The 20,146-nt window shown below is 46.9% G+C and overlaps 1 protein-coding gene across 25 annotated transcripts in view; it reads left to right on the top strand.

Annotated features, from left to right (window-relative positions):
• The window catches only part of KALRN (kalirin RhoGEF kinase), a 654,958-nt gene that overhangs the window by 179,727 nt on the left and 455,085 nt on the right, over positions 1-20,146 (top strand). For 24 of the 25 annotated variants that reach the window (XM_067034412.1, XM_067034411.1, XM_067034409.1 and 21 more), the window contains 2 exons: positions 6,618-6,692; positions 15,029-15,143. In XM_067034412.1, the coding sequence (XP_066890513.1) occupies positions 6,618-6,692; positions 15,029-15,143 (190 nt within the window). Of the gene's footprint in view, positions 1-6,617; positions 6,693-15,028; positions 15,144-20,146 lie in introns of those variants that run through there. The other variant, XM_067034413.1, reaches the window with a different exon arrangement.

The following is a 20,146-nucleotide window of genomic DNA, read 5'->3' as shown; positions in this document are numbered from 1 at the left end:
GCCCCTTCCTCTCTGCCTTGGCACATACTGCTTCCCACCAGAGCACTGTTCCATGGCCCTTCCCTTATTCAAAACCTAGTTCAAAGATCACCTCTTGGTGGAGCCACCCTGATGAACTGCCTCCAACTCACCACTCTCACTCTCTGTCTTCTTAGGACCTGTGCGTGCTCAGTTTCAGTGCAGTGTTTCTTTATCCTCTTTTGCTTGACAGGCACTGTGCTACGTGCTGGGGTAGAACACCGAGTAAAACATGGTCCCCACCCTTGGGGTGTCAGGATCAGTTAATGGGGAACAGGATGAAAACATAGAAATGCCTTTCAGGAGTGACAGAGTACAAGGTACAGTCAGGGACAGCTCAACTTGATGGGGAGGTCAGGGAAACTGCCCAGAAGAAGTGATGGATTAGAGAAGGATTTAAGAGGTAGAATCAACAGAGCCAAGTGACTGAATCAATATTTGCAATATAGGAGTGGGGTGGGGTGGAGTCAAGGATATGCTTCCCAGGTGTCTGTTTGGGTAACTCAGTGGTTGAGGGCACCAGTAATCAGGGTAGAGGGGGTGCAGGACAGCCATGTTGGAGGCAGGATAGGAGGGTCTTTACCAGAATCTCAGATTCTTAAGCTTTGTGTATTTTTCTTTTTAAGGGAACTTTATTATTTTTATTTATTTATTTTTGGCTGAGTTGGGTCTTCGTTGCTGCACGTGGGCTTTCTCTAGTTGCGGCGACTGGGGGCTACTCTACTCTTCTTTGCGGTGCGTGGGCTTCTCATTGCGATGGCTTCTCTTGATGCGGAGCACGGGCTCTAGGCTCATGGGCTCTAGAGCACAGGCTCAGTGGTTGTGGCACGTGGGCTCTAGAGTGCAGGCTCAGTAGTTGTGGCGCACGGGCTTAGTTGCTCCACGGCATGTGAGATCTTCCCGGACCAGAGCTTGAACCCATGTCCCTGCACTGGCAGGCAATTCTTAACCACTGTGCCACCAGGGAAGCTCCTAAGTTGTTTTTTTATAAAGTGTCTGGTAGCTTCCTGGTGTCAGGGGAAATGGGCATTAGGTATTTTATTAGTCAGGAAACTCTCAGAGGGCAAAAATTGAGTCTCCCCTCCAAAGGAGCAAATTGCCTGAGATATAAGCACTGTGTTCTCCTTAGATGTGGAGCTCCCTAGGGTGTGGGCACCTCTCCTTCCTCTGTTTCTCATCCAGTGTTGCCCAGTGTTCAAGGCTTTGCACGTATGGGTGGGAGTGCAGGTGCGATAAACAGGCATAAGCGGCCTGGCTGCTCTGTCCTCCAGGGCCATCTCAGGAATGGCATCTTGGCCTGTAAATATGATCAGTGACAGTGTTTATGGTACTGAGAGCAGTTAGAGAAGGCGGAGGGCTCTGAGGGTTGGGGTAGCGAGGAAGATTTGTTGTGAAATTAAAATATTTGATTCATGAGAGAGTGGTTTTAAGCTACCAAAATTCTGAGCTACCAAAATTCTGAGCAGTTATTTATAAATATTCCTACTGCCAAAAAACAAAACATGGTCCAGTCTCAATGCCCTGGAGGGGGATAGCCCTCCTGGATAGACTTTTTATTCCAGAGCTGGATTTGAGTTCTGGGTCACAGAGTAATGGCAGAATCTCTGGAATCCTGGGCAGCGGGGAGGGGTCTTCCCATCGTGGGAGTGGGAGGGGTCATGAGCAGCAGCACTAGGTCAGATTTTAGAGGTTCTGCTTAGACTGGGCTAAAGGGTGCTTTTGTCTCTCTCTGCCTCTGAAGCAACTCTGGAATAGAAAGACATACTCTAGAGTATATCACTTCCCTAAACATAATGCATATTCATCACCTGGGTTTCTTGTTAAAATACAAGCTCTGATCCTGTAGGTCTGGGGTGGGGCCTGGGATTCTGCATTTCTAGCAAGATGGTAGATGATGCTTGTTACTTTAAGTAGGAAGGATTTAGGACTCACCATTAGGAAGCCTTTCCTTTTGGGCTCCCTGGAATTCTGTACACTTGATGTCTTATCTCTAATAGTACCTCATTGTCCTGTCTGCATACCTATCTACCTCCGCCTGGAAGACCCCTGGAGAACAACGTCCATTTCTTATTTGTCAAAGTATCACCACAGCCTAACATAAGGCCTAGCACATGATAGGTGTTCAATAGAGAATTGATGAAAGAATGACCCTGGGAATAGGAAACTGTCCAAATAATGCCAAAACCAAGGTTCTGCCTAACGAGCTCTTGGAATTCTCAGCTATAAGCCAAATCTCTTTTGTACAGCAGATCAGTCAGTGTTTCAGTGCCACTGTGACCAAGGCTCCCATGCTGGACACCACAGGGATGGCGTGGAAAGAGGAGGCAGAGACCTGAGCATTGGGAAATTTGCTGTCTCAGTGGCAAAACAGGGTTAGGGCCCATTTGGTGCAACATTAGCATACTTACACAATAACTTCTAACTCAGTGCAAATTAAGGGGGTGTGACTGAGAACCAAAAGGAAACAAAGAGCAATCCATGGGTACCCTGGCAACTTGCACCTCCAAATGCTCAACACTTACTTGTTTCTTCACTTGTTGAAATCATGATTGCATCCTAAAGGAGGTTAGCTTCCCCGGGAGACTCACTGCCATCCCAGAGCCACAAAACCACAGACAGGGCCTGTGACACAAGGGCTGGTCCTGCTCTTGCCACGTGGGGCCACACAGAGGCTGGGAGCCAGAGTGAGGTTGATCGGCATCTTCCAGCAACGGAGCGGTGACTAGGAAAATGTGAAGAGGAACAGGCAGCAGCAATGTGTGCATAACCCATTTGGAGTGAGGAGGAGGTAAGAGTGGGGCTTGGAGAAGACCCATGCTGGAGATCCTGGGGAGATGGCGGTGGTAATTTTTACTTCCTTAATAGATGCAGAGCATTTCAACTTTGCTAATTAACGGAACAGCAGGCTTGTAAATCTGACAGCAGCAGGACATGAATGGGGTGGGATTTTAACACTGAACAGGAGAAGTGTGCCTTTGTCCTTAAGATAAAGCACAGCATTCATGTTGGGCCAGGCCCATGAGGGAGCCCTCTGGTTCTTTCTTTTCCTGCAGTAACCCCAAGGGCACAGGGACCTTTATTTCTTCTCAGCCTTTCTTCAGAGGTAGCAAGGGGCCTAGGGCTTATAGTCTAATAGTGCTATCAAATGTACCTTGTATCAGAGAGAGTAATTGCAGTTCATGTTTTCCTCCTTCAGGGTGTGTATGCCCCCGGAAGTTCTCCCATCACTAGTCTCGCATTTTGGTAACTTGGGCTGTCCGCAGAATGGGGTGATGTGCCCTGAACATTCCAATCCCTCAACTGATTCCTGGGAAAGAATGGGCTGGAAGGCCAGGGAAGAGTTGTTTTATCTTCCCAAATTGCACTGACTCTTGCCAGGGAATTGGTTCCCAATACTTTCTTTCAAAGCATGTTGATCTGATCACCTGAAGATCTTAAAGGCCAATAAATATGAAGAAAAGGTTTAAAAAGTCACAGAATACTAGAACTGAGTGGTACTCTGGAGATCATCTACTCAGATCACCAGCACTTGGTGTGACAGATGAGGCCACTGACCTTGTGCGAGTCACTTTAGGAAGGGTTATAACATTTCATTCAAGTATTTATTATTCTTTCATCAAATATTTATTGAATATTTACTATGAGTCTGCCCAGACATGTACCTGGGAGTGAAAACATGTTGCTATTTCATTGGTCCTGTTTGAGTTAGCGTTCAGTTAAGTTCCCCTTTCTTTATAGATTCTGACAACTGGTTTCACAAGGATGGTGGGCGAATTGACCCATAGAATCTTTAGCCAGTGTAAATCGGTTTTCTATGCAAGGTCACCAACTTCTGAGCTGCTGGGCTAATTAGTTTAGCTCTACTTGGCTTTACATAATAATATATTATTGAAAAGTTATTTGTAATTCAATTTTTTGGCAAATGAGAAACTAATTCAAACCACTAAGGCAACTTTTATTTGAAGAAACCCTGGAGCAAATCATTTTATAATGTGAAAAATCTTGTTGTTGCTATTGGAAATGATTATCCCCTAGTTAAGGATTTTGTAAATCTGGACACTTTAGGTTTTTTTTATGGTGGGCACACAACCTGGGAGATAGCTCAGCTGTGGTCTGAACGGGATGAGGGAAGACTCTGGCCTGAGAAGAGGAAGCCCCGCTGGGAATCTTAGACCAGCCCAACCCAAGATAGTGACATTTACTCGGGCCAACAGTTGCAAGCTGCCTGGACAAGCTGGTCCCCTTCTCTCAGGTCTTGGAGTCTGGAGGGGAGAACGGAGAGGTGGGGCATGATGAGTGGGGTATGCAGGATGAAATTCCAAATTCCCTCTCTCTCTCTCCACAGGTGGGAGTGGGGAGAGGGCAGGATGGGGGAACCTTTTACTTCTTTTAGAGCAAATTTCAAACTCTTCCTTAATATCTGGGGACTGTGTGGAATTAGAGCCGTCTTGTATACTTTTACATGGTGGGGGAAAAGAGGAAGAACAGTAGAAAAAAATAGAACCAGGAGTTTAGGAGAGAAGAGGATTATGTGGGTTCTTATTATACAGTAAAATCTCATTACTTTTGGTCTTGCTATTTTTGAACTTGTAAATAATCTAGACGAAGACAGGACTGAAGTTTAACTTTTCTTATTAAAATTTTTTTCTCTAGAAATTAATAGTGTGTGTAGTGATGTAAAGGAGAGTGTTTCAAAACTGGTGTATAGAAAGACATAGTCCATATATGAAAATAAACTATTTTCATGCAGAAGCATCATTCTACTCAAGCAATTCATGTATTAAAAATGATCCTTATCTAGTTGGTAAATCCTGATAGGACTCTTCCTTGCTCAGGAAGCTGAAACTTCTTATTGCATCACAGTGAAAATTTACCTATGTATCTGTTTGTAATTTCTACAATAATTTACATGGATCCTAATTAGTTTCTACTAGTGAGGTTTAATTGCTTTCCTATGTTGGAAGATAAAGTCAGAGCATAAAGATCTGTAGAAACTAAGACAGTACAAAACCATGCTTATAGTTAGAACTTCCTTTTTTATGGTGTTATTTTTTTCCTCTATTGCTCACGGTCTTCTCAAAGTGAGCCTTGCAGCTGGTTAATTCAGCATCAGCTACTCTGGGCCAGCTTGTAAAGAGAAGCAACTGATGAAAAAAAGCCTCACTGTCTTCATTTAGTGAAAAATGAAAAAGAAGAAATAGGTGAAAGGGTCAGAGGCCCTTTGGAAATTTGTTTTGGGTTAGGGTGTGACCTCTGACCATGGAAACTGGCATTCTAGGGATACTTCTCTTCTCTTTGGTTGAGTGTGCAACTGTCTCATTTCCCTTCCCTAGGCCAGTGATCTTAGTCCCAGGTTGTTGCCAGAATTCATAACCATTTTAGATCCTTGAAATAGCCAATTTTTAGGGATTGAGACACCCTGAGTGGGACCATTCTGTCCAGCACATTTCTCCCGTCTGTAAATTGTCAGGTTGGGACCACAAGAGAGTAAGCCAAGTGGAGAAAGGCACTAGAAGGGGTGTCTGGTCTCTGGTTCTCTCTCACTGAGCTGACACAGGGCCGCCACTCTTCCGAGGTCCCTCTGAGTCATGTCCCTAGAGGCGGTACACAGCAGAGATTCCATCACAGCCTGCAGGGCTCTGAGTGTGGGCTGGTTCTCCCTGAGAGTCCTTGTGGGGTACTCAGGGTAAATGATAGGGGTGCAGTGGGCTGGCCTGGAATTTTTGTGAGCATGTGTAAGCTGAGTCCTCCCTTCCCGTGCATTGCACACGGGGCTGGGTTGTCCTTTGCCTCCAGAGGCTGCTGTTTCTCCAGGCACATTGTTATTTTCCATTCGGTGTGAGCCCCAGGCCTCTGCCCCCAACCCTCTAACAGGAGCTCAACTGGACTCCTGAAAGGACTTTCCAACTGAGAAGTGAGATTTAGGCAGAGAAAGAGTTGCTGAAGAAGGGAGGGTGTTTCCTTCTCATGGGATTGACATTGCTCATCATCTGTCCATTGTGGACTGAGGACGGTGATGCTGAAAGGGAGGGAGAAGAGGTGGGGAGGGGTTTTGCACTCAACTTTGCTTGTCACTTGGGGATTTTCACTTTTCCCATCTGTATAATGAAGACTAACAGTTGCTGTGCCACATAGAGGAAAGGCAAAAAGAATTATTTAGGGCATTGTGGTCCATCTTGATGTTAATTAACCTGTTTAGCAGATATTTACTGTGTGTCTACTGTGGATCAGCCACTGTGCTAGCACTAGAAGTACAAAAATGATTTCTAAAAAGCCCCCATCTTCAAGTTCACAGCAACATGTCTGTAGTTGTTGCCTCCAGGGCTTGGAGCTTTGTGTGTGTTTTGGGGGGTGACTTGGACTGGTCTCTCCTTGAAAAGGACCTGGAGGGCCATACCCTTGGTCACCGCTATGGCCTGGCATCATGTGGAAGTGTCCTTTCTGTTGTGGAGCCTCTCCTGCTCTTGGGCTGGGCTGTGGGGCCTGAGCAAGGCATTACTTTCTGGCTCATGATGGGGTTGGGAAACTAAGGGTGGAACTGAGGGATTCAGCCATTTGGCCTCTTTCACCCTTATTCTTTCTGTTTTGTTCTCTGACAGGGTCTTTTCGGAATGATGGTTTGAAAGCTTCTGATGTCCTTCCCATCCTAAAGGAAAAAGTGGCCTTCGTGTCTGGTGAGTGTCTATGGAAGCTTCCTTTATGGTGGACCTAGAGAAGTTGTGTGTGTGTGTGTGTGTGTGTGTGTGTGTGTGTGTGTGTGTGTGCGTGCGCGTGTGCGCACGCGTGTGTTCAGGCACTCACTTCTTTGTGTGCTAGTGAGAGAGAAATGATGGTGGAAGCAATGCTCAGAGCAGGTGCTTCCTCTCTCCAGAGGCAGGCAGAAAGGGAAGGGAGCCCTCTGGTCCCCGCTGGGTGTTCTGGAGGATGTTCACAACAAAAGGCGAGTGCCCTCCCCCCACCTTGCACCCACACACATCCACCTCATCTTGCCCCACCCTCCCAGGCTGGTCAGGGCCACAGGAGCTGCTGAGGCCCCTCTGAGAGATGCTCCAGCTGGAGGGGTCTGTCCCCTTCACACATTCCCAGAGGTTTTATTTGGGTTCATCTCTGAGTGGGTGGACAGGAGATTTAAATTTTGTCTTGCTCCTCCTTATCTCTCCTTCCAGCAAAGGGAACTCAAGTGAGTATTTGTGTCTATTTATTTATTTTTCTGAATAGTACTCATTTCTTACTTCTCTCTCCAGCCCATCTTATGTACCTGGTCCCTTTAATGTCTAATTCAGGGGTTATCAAACTGTAGCCTGTGTTTTGCTGCAGGCCAGCCACCTGTTTTTGTAAATAAAGTTTTACTGGAACATAGCCATGTGCATTCACTTAGTAGTGTATTAATTAGCTTCCTATTGCTACTATAACAAGTTGCCACAAAGCTTGGTGGCTTACAGCAACAGAAATGTATTCTCTCACAGTTACGGAAGCCAGAAGTCCAAAATCAGTTTATTGGGCTGAAGGTAAAGTTTCAGCAGGCTATACTCCTTCACGAGGCTCTAGGGGAGAATTTGTTTCTTGCCCCTTCTAGCTTCTGGGGGCTGCCAGCATCCCTTGGCTTGTGGCCACATCACTCCCATCTCTGCCTCCATGGTGGTATTGCCTTCTGCTCTTCTGTCTGTGTCAAATCTCCCAATGCCTCACAGTAAGGATACTTGTGACTGTACTTAGGGCCCACTCAGATATTCCAGGATAATCTTCCCATCTTAGGAGCCCTATCTGCAAAAGCTCTTTTTCCGAATAAGGTGACATTTACCGGTTCTAGGGATTAGGACTTGATATGTTTGGGGGTCATTATTCAGCTTTTTACAAGTATTGTCAATGGCTGCTTTGTTACTGTAACAGTAGAGTTGAGTAGTAGTAGTTCTAGCAGAGACCAGGTGGCCACAAGCCTAAAATGTTTACCATGTGGCCCTTTAAGAAAAAGTTTGATGACCCCCTAATGTAATTGAAGCCACACTATAAGGTGCACCAACATCGCTCTGGGTGCCAGTTCTAGGGCATTCATATAGGCCTCCTGGATCAGAATCTCTGGCAGGGGCTGGGGGAATGGCAGTGTGAGAATAGCGAAGGATCATATTTTAAGAAATACACCCAAGGGCTTCCCTGGTGGCGCAGTGGTTGAGAGTCCACCTGCCGATGCAGGGGACACAGGTTCGTGCCCCGATCCGGGAAGATCCCACGTGCCGTGGAGCTGCTGGGCCCGTGAGCCATGGCCGCTGAGCCTGCGCGTCTGGAGCCTGTGCTCCGCAACGTGAGAGGCCCGCGTACCGCAAAAAAAAAAAAAAAAAGAAATACACCCAGGTGCTTAATACACCTTCGTGGATTGAGCCTTTGTTTCTGCATTATTCTGGTCATCTACAAGGAGTGGCAATTCAATCACAGTGAAAGAGCCAGCGTAGTCCCACAGTGCAGGGGTTCACCCTTGCTGGTGGGTGATAGCCAAAATGGAGAGAAGGGAGAGAGAGGAAGGGGGTTTGAGGAAGGAGAAACCAAGTAGCAGGTGTCTCCCACCTGACCAGAGGGAAGAGGCGAGAGGGCAGAGTATGTGATGGGAGTATGTAAGCCTTTGAAAGGTACAAAGTGCATTCCATATTATTATTATTAATAGTAGTAGTGGTAATAATAATATAGTGTTTTGCTGTTGTTTTTGCTGTTAGAGAGAGTGGCTGGGAAGCTGCCTTTCCTTCCCGCATTTAGTGTTAGTTGCTGGCATATCTTATTAGGTGGTGAGCCCCTGTCACTGAAGATGCTGAAGCTCAGGCTGATCCCTTGGCAGGATCACGTGGCAGCAACTTCAGTATGGATAGAGGTAGAAGACAACCTCCAAAGCCTTTGTAGTCTTGGGTCTGAGTGCTTGCTGAGCATGTGGGAAGACCTTGTGTAGAAGTCCTGGGGCTGCTGGGCAGCACCAGCCCTCTGACTTCTGTTGCCCATCATCTGGGTTCCCAGGACATGGCCCACAGCTCTGTAGGGAGCCGGAGCAGATCTCTTCCTTTTATTCTTTAATGCCTTGAGCCTATTTAACCCGGTGTCCTCCCTCTTCCTGGGTGTCCTGCTAATTCTCCCATTCTCTATGCCTGATGCTTCCTCTATCTGCAGTGCATTCCCCGCACCTTCTGCCAGTTTGAGCCTTTCCTCTCCGTCCCAAGTCAGTTCCCACTTTGCCTCCTCCAGGAAGCCTTCCTGACTTTTTTTAAAAAAACATCTTTATTGGAGTATAATTGCTTTATAATGGTATGTTAGTTTCTGCTTTACAACAAAGTGAATCAGCTATACATATACATATATCCCCATATCTCCTCCCTCTTGCATCTCCCTCCCACCCCTCTAGGTGGTCACAAAGCACCGAGCTGATCTCCCTGTGCTATGCGGCTGCTTCACACTGCTATGTATTTTACATTTGGTAGTATATATATGTCCATGCCACTCTATCACCTCATCCCAGCTTACCTTTCCCCCTCCCCGTGTCCTCAAGTCCATTCTCTACATCTGCATCTTTATTCCTGTCCTGCCCCTAGGTTCTTCAGAACCCTTTTTTTTTTTTTTTTTTTAGATTCCATATATATGTGTAAGCATATGGTATTTGTTTTTCTCTTTCTGACTTCACTCTGTATGACAGATTCTAGGTCCATCCACCTCACTACAAATAACTCAATTTCAGCCTTCCTGGCTTTAATGCATACCCTCTGAGCACCATTCTGTTCCACATCAGTTCAGGGCATATGAGTGCAGACAGGGTATATTCTGACATGGGGACCCTTGCTTGACTGTTTGTGGTTTATTTTTTCCCATGTGAATTCCGTCAGAGCCCTGGGGGCAGGGCCCAGCCAGTCATAGAAAAGAGCTTCCCAAGTGTAGGGAGTTGTCCTAATGGAGTACAGAGCAACAATGTGCCAGGAAGGCAGTTTGTTAGGCATGAGGCCAGTAGCTGCTTTCCGGAGTAGGACCAAGGGGGCCGGGGGTTGCAGCTCATGCCCATGTGTCGATGTGGGCCAGGCAGTCCGGGGTAAGTCTTTTTTTTTTTTTTTTTTTTTAATTGAAGTATAGTTGATTTACAATGTCTTGTTAATTTCTGCTGTACAAAGTGACTCAGTTATATATATATATTCTTTTTCATATTCTTTTCCATTATGGTTTATCACAGGATATTGAATATAGTTCCCTGTGCTATACAGTAGGACCTTGTTGTTTATCCATCCTATATATAATAGTTTACATCTGCTAATCCCAAACTCCCAATCCTTCCCTCCCTTACCCCCCTTCCCCCTTGGCAACCACAAGTCTGTTCTCTATGTGGGGTAAGTCTTATTCATCTGCACGTGGTGCCAGGAGCTTTGGGGCTTAGGGAACGTTGTCCTTCTGTGCCTGGGAAGGACGCTGAGGATGCCAGGGGGATGACTGGCTGCATCTAAAAAAAAAAACCCCAAACAAAAAACAAACCAAAAAAGGCCCTTGTATCCTAAGCTTTTAGAAGACAGAACACAAAAATAAAACAAAATAAAGAAACCCAGAATTAAGTAATGCAGTGTAGTGGTTACATGTCTTTCTGAGCAGCGGAAGGGGAAGTTGCGCTGCCATGGGAACGTGCATTTGGAATAATCCAGGGCAGCCCACCACTGTGTGGGTGTGTGCACGTGTGTGAGACGGGATCTGTGGCTGTGCTCGGGGGCCTCTGTTGTTTCAGCCCTGCTCCATCCTGCTCCGTGTTCTCAGCCGTGGGCTCTCCCTTTGCTCTCTCTCTCTGGCTTCCTTCATGTGCTTCCGCCTCCCACTTGCAACGCCCACTTTCCCTATTATCCAGCCTTCTCCTGCAGGCCCGTTTCACCCCTGCTCTCTGTGTGCGCCCACACCCTCCTTTATGGCCCCCTCCTGATGTCCCTCTCTGCCGCCTTTTCTCCCATCAACATCAAGCCCATGTTCCCAGAGGAACTCCACACTGCTATGGTGCAATTTTATACTCTGGACCCGAGTCTCAAAGCATGTTCCATAGAACAGCAGTCTCATGAGATGATCCTCAAAAAAGAAAAAGGGGTCTACTCTCAAATAAGTTTGGGAAATGCTGCCTATTATAGTCCCCCTCTTGGAGATTTGCCATGTTCTTTAAAGCACATGTCCTTCAAGCACATGAAAGCGTTTCCTGAGCTACAAATAATGCATTCCCTTAAAAAAACATCATGTGTGTCCATTAGCATCTTGCAGAACTGTAGTTACATGGGCCAAGCTTTTGGTATGATATCCTAGATGGATTTTCTTGTCCTCCCCACAAAGTATCCTAACCTACTTACCCTAGTTGGAGCCTGCCTCTCCCTGAAAAACGTGAGTGCCATCCTCCCCCACGTCAGTCAGGTTCGCCTTAACCACCCCTCTTTCAGCCTTGCCTCCTCCCCAGCCCCGTTCTGCCCGGCCTTTGTGGGAGGGGACCAGTGCTGGTTCTTGCCCATCTAACCACCCCCTCCCTCTTTATTCTCTGCATTCCCGTCTTATAGCTCCCAGCACCAAAGCCTCGACTGAGGAGGCAGACGGCAGGTGTTGGTTGAGCAGGGGGATGGCGCTGCTGAAGATCCTGCCACCATCTCTATTGCCTTTTCAAAACTTGGCTCTTTTGTCTCCCACCATCTGGGGTCCACTTCCACAATGCACACTGGCTTTAGCAAAGGGTTCTCATTCTTTATCTCTGCTTATTGCCCTCTGGAAGTTCAGCACTCATGTCAATTATCAATCAAATCCTACAGCTTCATGGCTCCTCAGTCTCCTTGGCACCAGAGTCTCCTACCTCACTACCGTGGCCACACACATCCGAGACCTTGAGCCTTGATATGTCTGTCTGTGGCCTTAGCCTCTCACCTTGGACCATTGCTGGTGTTCCGCTATCAGTCGGGGGAGTATGGATATCAGATAAAACATATGCTGTTCCCTCTCCTCTGGGAACTCATGAACCAGTAGGCCATTTCCTACCCTCACTGAGCCCTCCCCACTTAGCCCATGCATTAGTTCTATTCTGCCTTCGCTCAAGTTAGAGCCTAGTATGGACACCACGGCCAGACCTTTCAACAGAGCTCTCACTATGCCCTAGTACCCTGCCACCCACTCTTAACCCACATGGTACCCAGTCCTGCTGTCCATTCTCTAGGGACACTCTCCAACGGTGGTCCATCCTCCTTTCTCCCAGCACCTCAAGCCCACCCTGACCCTCAACACTCTATCTCACCTAGAGAAAGAGTGTCCCCCAGGCACTGCTGAGCTCTCCCTCTCCATAACTTACCTTTGTTTCCTCCTCCCTCTTTGAGTTCTATCAGTCTGCGAAAGAGAAAGGGGCAGAACCCCTCCCCTTGTACCTACTCTGAATCCTTGGTCCATCCGTTGTCCCCACTCTTTCCAGTGTCATGATTCTCTTCCTTTATGCCTGTTCCTCCTCTTCTTCCTACAGTCTTGCAAGTTCACCTCCTTTCTGAAAAATACCTGGCTTGATCATGCAGCCCTCTCTGGACTCCTTATCCATTCTTCCTGGAGGGAAGGAATTCCACTTCCCCAGGTCTTCTCCTCCCTCCTCCCCTCCCCTGCCATCTGGAACCTTCTGCAGCCAACATTATGAAACTCCTGTCTCCCGGGGCATAACTTGCTCCGCTCAGGAGGGAGTGTGCCAGCAGCCCTCCAAGCCTCTTAGGTAGCCTTTGCCGTCAGACCAGCCTCGGCTCCCCACGTTCCCTTAGCTCTACTCTTCAACCATCCACAGAAGGTCAGTGAGAAGGACAACAGCTGCAGGTAAAACCACCCAAGAGGTACAGATGAACCTATTTGCAGGGCAGGAATACAGACGCAGACGTAGAGAACGGATGTGTGGACACAGTGGGGGAAGGGGAGGGTGGGACGAACTGGGAGATTAGGACTGACACGTATACACTACCATGTGTAAAACAGCTAGCTAGTGGGAACCTGCTGTATAGCACAGGGAGCTCAGCTCGTTCTCTGTGATGACCTAGATGTGGGAAAAGGTAGGGAGGGAGGTCCAAGAGGGAGAGGATATATGTATACACATAGCTGATTCACAACATTGTAAAGCAATTATACTCCAATTTAAAAAAAAAACAAAAAACACCCAAGAGTGAAAATCCTTCGGCTGAGGTCAAGGCTGGAGGGGAAGGTGGAGAGTGAAGGAGAACCTCCCAGCTTTGAGGGAACTTTCCACTTGATTCCTTCACTTCCTTTCTCTGCTGTGGAAGGCAGTTGGGAGATGGGGATCACTTACAAGGTAGATGAGATGAGGTTGGTTATCCGTACATGGAACCAGAGCCTGTGGTTTGGAAGGTTTGGAGTTGGGGGCCAGGGTCAAACTCTGTGGTCTATCTACACAAATCTGCCCTGGCGGGGGGCTGCAGGGAAGGGATGGTGGTGCTGAAATATTTTTTTTCTGCAGGGTCAGATCTCTCAGTGGCCCTGCTCTTGTTTGACCCTTTTCTCCTTGCAGCCTCCTTATTTCCTCCTCAGGAGTGTCCTGGAATGGACTGGATTTTGTTTGTCAAGACTCCCCTCTGTCTTGTGCTTTCTGGACCCCACAGTCAGAGGGAAACAGTATTCATGAACTCATACTGGGTGGGGCTCTGGGAGGCTCTGCTTTTCCTTGGAAAAGATCCTTCTTCAGGGGGCTGAGCTTTAAGCCTCTTTTCCAGTATTGGTGGTGGCCATGCCAGCCCTTACTCCCTCTTGCTCTAGATCCCTTGTGGCCCCTGCTCTGGGGGATGTTGGGTGGCAGCCTGAGATGCGTGCAGGATGGGGTGTCTGTGATCATGACACAGAGTTTTCTTTGTGAAATAGGCAGTGCCAGTAAGGACATAGTTACTACACCTTAGCTTCATCCTCATCTAACCTTCCTGAGGAACTTGGTCCTGCTTCCCAATCATAGCATCCATTAACAAAGAAAATTTTAAATCATAGAATAAATAGTGAGTAGAAAGTTTAGAAAATAGAGGAAAGAAAAAGCAACCATGTAAAATCCAAGCCTTCTGATAGCAAACAATGATCATCATCTCAGTTACTCCCTCCAGCTTTTTTTAAAACCTGATACTTAGAAAACATTTGTAATCCAAGTGTGTACCTATGCATTTGCAGCGATTAAGACCTTGAGCATCCTATTCCCAATAAAGATTCATGTGCTTCTCCAGCAGGAGTGACGGGTGGCACCTCAGGCAGGCAGGCAGGGGTGGATCCTTGGTTGTGTAGAACACACTTAGGTCTTCTCTATGAATCTAAAACCCTCCCAGTAATGATGTCCCTGCTGGATGCTTTAAGGGCTTCTCACCGTGGTATTCAGTTAATCTTGAGCACTCCCTGCTCTTAGAGTTCTGCAAAGAGAAGTGAACTGGAGGTTGAATTTCCAAAGACCATAGCACTTTTTTTTTTTTTTTTTTTTTTTTTTTTTTGCGGTACGCGGGCTTCTCACTGCTGTGGCCTCTCCTGTTGCGGAGCACAGGCTCCGAACGCACAGGCTCAGCGGCCATGGCTCACGGGCCCAGCCGCTCCGCGGCATGTGGGATCTTCCCGGACCAGGGCACGAACCTGCATCCCCTGCATCGGCAGGCGGACTCCCAACAATTGCACCACGAGGGAAGCCCGACCATAGCACTTTTAATGGCTTGTTTCCTCAGTACGAGCAGTTATCACTTCCTTCATTATCGTCTCACATTCGTGAAGAGTACTTGTCAAAGTGCTTCCCCATGTGCCATCTTATCAGGTCTTGCAGCAACCCTGGAATATAGCCATCATTATTTTCATCTGCATTTTGCAGATGAGACATCAGAAAAGTCAGAAGACTTGCCCAGGGTTACACGTGTTCCCCACACCCAAACCCCATGCCCTTGCCCTTACCCTAAGCAGTGACTGGATTTCTCTGGGCACCATCTTTCTGCCTGTTTCCAGCGCAGTTTCTAGCTGGTTTTCTTAAACTCCCTTCTCTTCCTCCCTGCAGGGGGCCGTGATAAGCGAGGTGGACCAATCCTGACCTTCCCTGCTCGCAGCAATCATGACAGAATAAGACAGGAAGACCTGCGGAAACTCGTGACCTATCTGGCCAGCGTGCCAAGGTAAGGTGAATGTCCTGCAGGGGAGGGAGGGGGAAGTTGGACTGATGCAAGTGAGTTGGAATGAGCCTCCATCCCTGCCAAGGGCCTGGCTGTTTCTGCCCTTGGAATGGATTCTAATTATTTCTGGAACATCATCACTCATTGTTCACCTCATTCCCATCATTCCCATTGTTACTGCTGGGATTCATATGGATGGAGTGGGAGCTGGATGTGGGAACCATGGGCAGAGGTGAAGGTCCTAGGCTAAGAGGACCGGGACAGGCCCTGGAAGAGGTGACAGTGTGGCCTCGGGAGCAGGGATGGGAAACTGTTCTTTACCTTGGGGAAATGGGAATTCTGGCTGATTCTACTCTGGCTTGTGTAATGGATTTTTTTCTAAAACCTCTGGCTTATGAATATGTTCGTGGCTTTTAGAGTTTGGGGCAAATAACTCCACTTATATCATTCAAGAGGCAGCCTTAAGCTCAATCTAAGTCATGTATTTTCAGTGGGGGGTAATATTGCCTCCAAGGGGGATGAGAATTCATTCTTGGGGATGGCAAAAAAAAAAAAAACTTACTCTTTTATGTATTAAGCACAGCTATACACATAGTACATAAACAGATATATACAATATATTCATGGTATTAAAATCTCATCGGGTGGATGATTAAGGAAAAAAGTATAAAATGTCTCTTTTGGGACAGGGGATGATTTTTTTTAAAAGGTTGAGAAACACTGATTTCTGAGTGTTTCTAGGTGGTGCTGGCCTCCGAGGCTGGTGAGGGAGACATGCCAGGAACATGGCGTATATCTTTTAAGAAGGAGTAGGAGAGGCCTTTGCATAGTTAAAGAAGCATAGAATGTGAGAGCCGGAAGAGCCCTGAGAAGTAATCCAGGCAAAGATGTGTCGGGTTCTGCTTAGGAAACAGGGTCCGTATGGGATTAGAGTTGCTTACGGGGGTGGGGCAGTGGCAGAGCTCGGTCAGAACCCTCCTGACTCCTGCCCCAGTGCTTTCCTCATCCTTGCTCGTGGCCAGCGAGAACTCTGTTCTCTGACGCTCAGTGGGGTTGGAGCCTGTCAAGTGTTCATTGTGGTAAATAAGAAGTGACGCCTGGGGCCTTTAGAACCTTCATGTTGTCTCTGTGCATTTTATTTTATTTTATTTTATTTTTTATTTTTTTTTATTTTTATTTTTTTGTGGTACGCGGGCCTCTCACTGTTGCGGCCTCTCCCGTTGCGGAGCACAGGCTCCGGACGAGCAGGCTCAGCGGCCGGGCGCCGCTGCACAGCATGTGGGATCTTCCCGGACCGGGGCACGAACCCGTGTCCTCTGGATAGCAGGCTGACTCTCAACCACTGCGCCACCAGGGAAGCCCTCTGTGCATTTTATAGGGGAATTAGTCAGTCACAGAGAGGACCTCTGCCTTTGCGGGGAGACCTTGGCTAATTGTTCAACGTGCTGATTAAGTTCTTGAAGCGGGTGTCAGGCGAGGCGAGCACTTCATTTGAAAGAGCTGTGGCGGTGGTGGTGGTGGTGGGGCACATATACAGAGGTTGGTGGATGGTGACGGGCAGGTTGTAAAGTGGATTTAGGAGCCGGCATTGAATGCTTGGAAAGATGTGGAACAGAGTCGGGAGCCCTGAAGAGCTCTGAGCAGAGGGCTGTGGACAGATAGATGTCAGATGGTGTCATTGTTTTCTTTATGCTATCCACAGGGGACCCGAAAAAAAGATGAAAGGTCTTAAGCTCCAATGAAAGGGACTTCGTTTATATCCAAAGAAGAACTTCTAAACTTTGAGTGCATGAGACTTGGGTGAAGAATAGGATAGAAGAGTTTTTCCCCAGAGGTCTTTATACAGAAGAAATATTCCCATGTGTCTTGGAGGCAAGGAGATGGACTAAATAACCCATGATTGCCATTGATGAGGGTAATTTAGCAATTTAGGCATCTAGGGACTAGGCATTTTTAGAAGCATCTTTCTCGAGTATACTACTAACAGGAATTAAACTGGGCATTTTCTGAAGCGATATATAGGAAAAGTTTTCTTGGGGACCCATGACAGACTCTTAGTTCTTTTAGAGACAGAAGAAATTTGGGATCCTGAAGGCTATGTTTTTCTTTCTGGTAGGTTTATCACATGCCTGCAGCTAATGCACACTCATCTTTTCCTTCGACGAGAAGGTGAAAGAATTGGAAGACCATTTTCTTAATTCTGACTTGTTAAACAAAGATGGGACAAAACAGATTGGAAGCCATTAAAAAGGAAAGGGTTTCTGCTGGGTGAAGGGGAACAAAACCCAATAGGGGCTAGGAGGAAGGTCGTGAAAGAAGAGAAACAATATGTTTATCATTGGAGGAACATACTAGATGCAGGCTCTCTGCTTCCCAGTGGGTGGTCACAAGCATTGCATCCCAGGCTCCTGAGAACAGAAAAGGTTCTTCACAGGTTCTGGCAGGTGGAAGACAAGAATCCCGTTGCTACTTTCAGTGAGGAGCATCGTTCAGGGATGCCTGCTGCCTCCCTCCCAAGGGGCCTATGTTCACCAGGAGTGTGTGTACCTGGCAGGCTAAAGAGTTTACCAACTAGTCATGCCCACCCATCACTTTCTAATTCTGTTGGCCACAAGTTCATACGTGAAGACTGTTTGAAACAAAACCCGGAACAGAGCTGTTCCAAAGACAGTGAAGCCTGGGGAGGAAAACTGAAGGACTTAGCGCATCAGATAGTGTTTGCCACTCTTCTGCTTAGCCATGGCTTTGGGAAAGAAAGGATACTGTGAAAATGAATAGCTAGATTAGGAGAGTGACACTGATGAGAAGAAATGGCCTATTCTGGGTCATGGGCAAGGAGGCTGGAAAGATAGGCTCCTGTGGAGTGGAGTGTGCTCTTTAGACGGTGTAATCATCTGTGGGTGACATTTGACATTCATTTATTCAAGCATTTATTTATTATTTATGTATTTAGCAAATATTTAGAGCCTCTATAAGCCAGGCCTATTTAGGATTCATGGTGAGCAGGAACAGATATTTTGAGAGAGTTAGGGAAAACCTGGGTATTTCCCTACCCAGTGCCAAACCAGTGACCATAAAGGACAGCACAATATATAGTTGTGCTGGTAGCCTAGGGGATGAAGCAGCCCGCAGAAGGCAAGCAAATAGGGCCAGTAAGTGATGAAGGAGGATCCCAGAATCTAAGGAACCAATCAGCTTGATGGCCATTTTGGGCACCATTCTAGAATAGGTGATTAAACAGAGGGTTGTGATAATTTATGAATTATCACAGTGTACCCTTTATGAATATGAAGGGTATGTTTTTCTTTCTGATTTATCACAACCATGCAGCTAATACACACTCACCTTTCCTTTAGAATAGAAGGTGAAAGATTAGAAGAACACTTTTATTAATTCTGACTTGTTAAGCAAAAATGGGACAAAACAGATTGGAAGCAATTAAAAAGGCAAAGGTTTCTGCTGAGTGAAGAGGAGCAAAACCCAAGAGGGGCTGGGAGGAAGGATGGTTGTGTGAAATGAATGGGAAGAAATAGTCCCACTATCCTGTGTGAAGGCCAGGTCATGTCTGGACTACTGCATTCAATTCTGTAACATTGAACTCTGCCAACCCCCTTTTAGGAGCTACATGGACCAGTTAGAGCAGGGGTCCCCAACCACTACTGGTCCGTGGCCTGTTAGGAACCGGGCCACACAGCAGGAGGTGAGCGGCGGGTGAGCAAGCGAAGCTCCATCTGTATTTACAGCCGCTCCCCATTGCTCGCATTACCGCCTGAGTGCCACCTCCTGTTAGCATTATGGTGAGTTGTATAATTATTTCATTATATATTACCGTGTAATAATAATAGAAATAAAGTGCACAATAAATTTAATGTGCTTGAATCATCCGGAAACCATCCCCCACCCCCTTCCACGGAAAAATTGTCTTCCATGAAACCGGTCCCTGGTGCCAAAAAGGTTGGGGACCGCTGAGTTAGAGTGTTGTCAGGGGAGCAGCACACTGAGGGATCCACAAACTGTGTCTCTTCAGCTGAAGGAATGAAGGATGTTTTCTTGCAGGAGTGAAAATGGAAGAAAAGTGATTCCTGACTTCAGGTATCAGGAGAGCTGCCCCAAAGAGGAGGGAACGGGCATGGTCTCTGTCGAATCAAAGGGTAGAAGTTAAAGAGATCAGAGCTCTGAAGTGGAGAAAGAATCTGCCCAGGAGCTGTCCAGCAGTAACGCTGCTGCCTCTGGAGAAAGTGAGCTTCCTGTTGCTGGCTACTAGATGACCTTCTGTTAGCGATGCTGTAGGAAGGATTCCTCCAGTGGATTGGAGGCTGGATTAGATCATTTCTAAGAAGCTTTCCTGCCCTGAATTCTTTGTTTCTATGATATTGGGAAAAATACATTATAAAATCTAGAACCTCAAAACAGTATTACCACCCCACCAACATACACTCTCTTTCTCAGGTTCCCTAAATAATTTAAGGCCTAGAATTTCACTTCAGATCTTGTCTACATCTTAAATCCTAAGAGAACTGCTTTCCTGTCCCCTTGTACTCTGGGTGGGAATTTTGAGGTATCCCCCGGGGCTAAGCATCATCCTGGAGTGATGTGTTTGTGACAGTACCAGTTACGCTTTGGGGATCCATCTCAGCCTGAGATGAGTCCTTTCCAACTTCCCTTTTTTGCTTCTGCTGAGTATGAGCGTCTATCTCCTTGGGCTTCTCCAAGCTTTCTGTTATCTTATTCTGAGGAATCATGGAATATCAGGGTAGGAAGAGAGGCCTTAAGAGTCTTCTAATTCAACTTTCTGACAACTCCATTCACTCAATTTAACAAATATTTATTGAGTGCCTAATATGAGCCAGGGCATGGATAGGTATCTTGGTGGACTCCCGTGTTATCTTTTCTGTCATCCATCCTACACTTATCTGGCTTTTTTGTCCTTCTGCTCTACTATCTGCTTGCAGTTACTTGTACCTGAAAGGAGTGGAAAGGAAATACTCAGAAACAGTCAGTTGATG

The sequence above is a fragment of the Kogia breviceps genome, chromosome 5 (genome assembly GCF_026419965.1).
Source record: "Kogia breviceps isolate mKogBre1 chromosome 5, mKogBre1 haplotype 1, whole genome shotgun sequence".
Classification (NCBI taxonomy): Eukaryota; Metazoa; Chordata; class Mammalia; order Artiodactyla; family Physeteridae; genus Kogia; species Kogia breviceps.
Note: the sequence above shows the minus strand (reverse complement) of the source record. Positions and strands in the feature narration are given on the sequence as shown.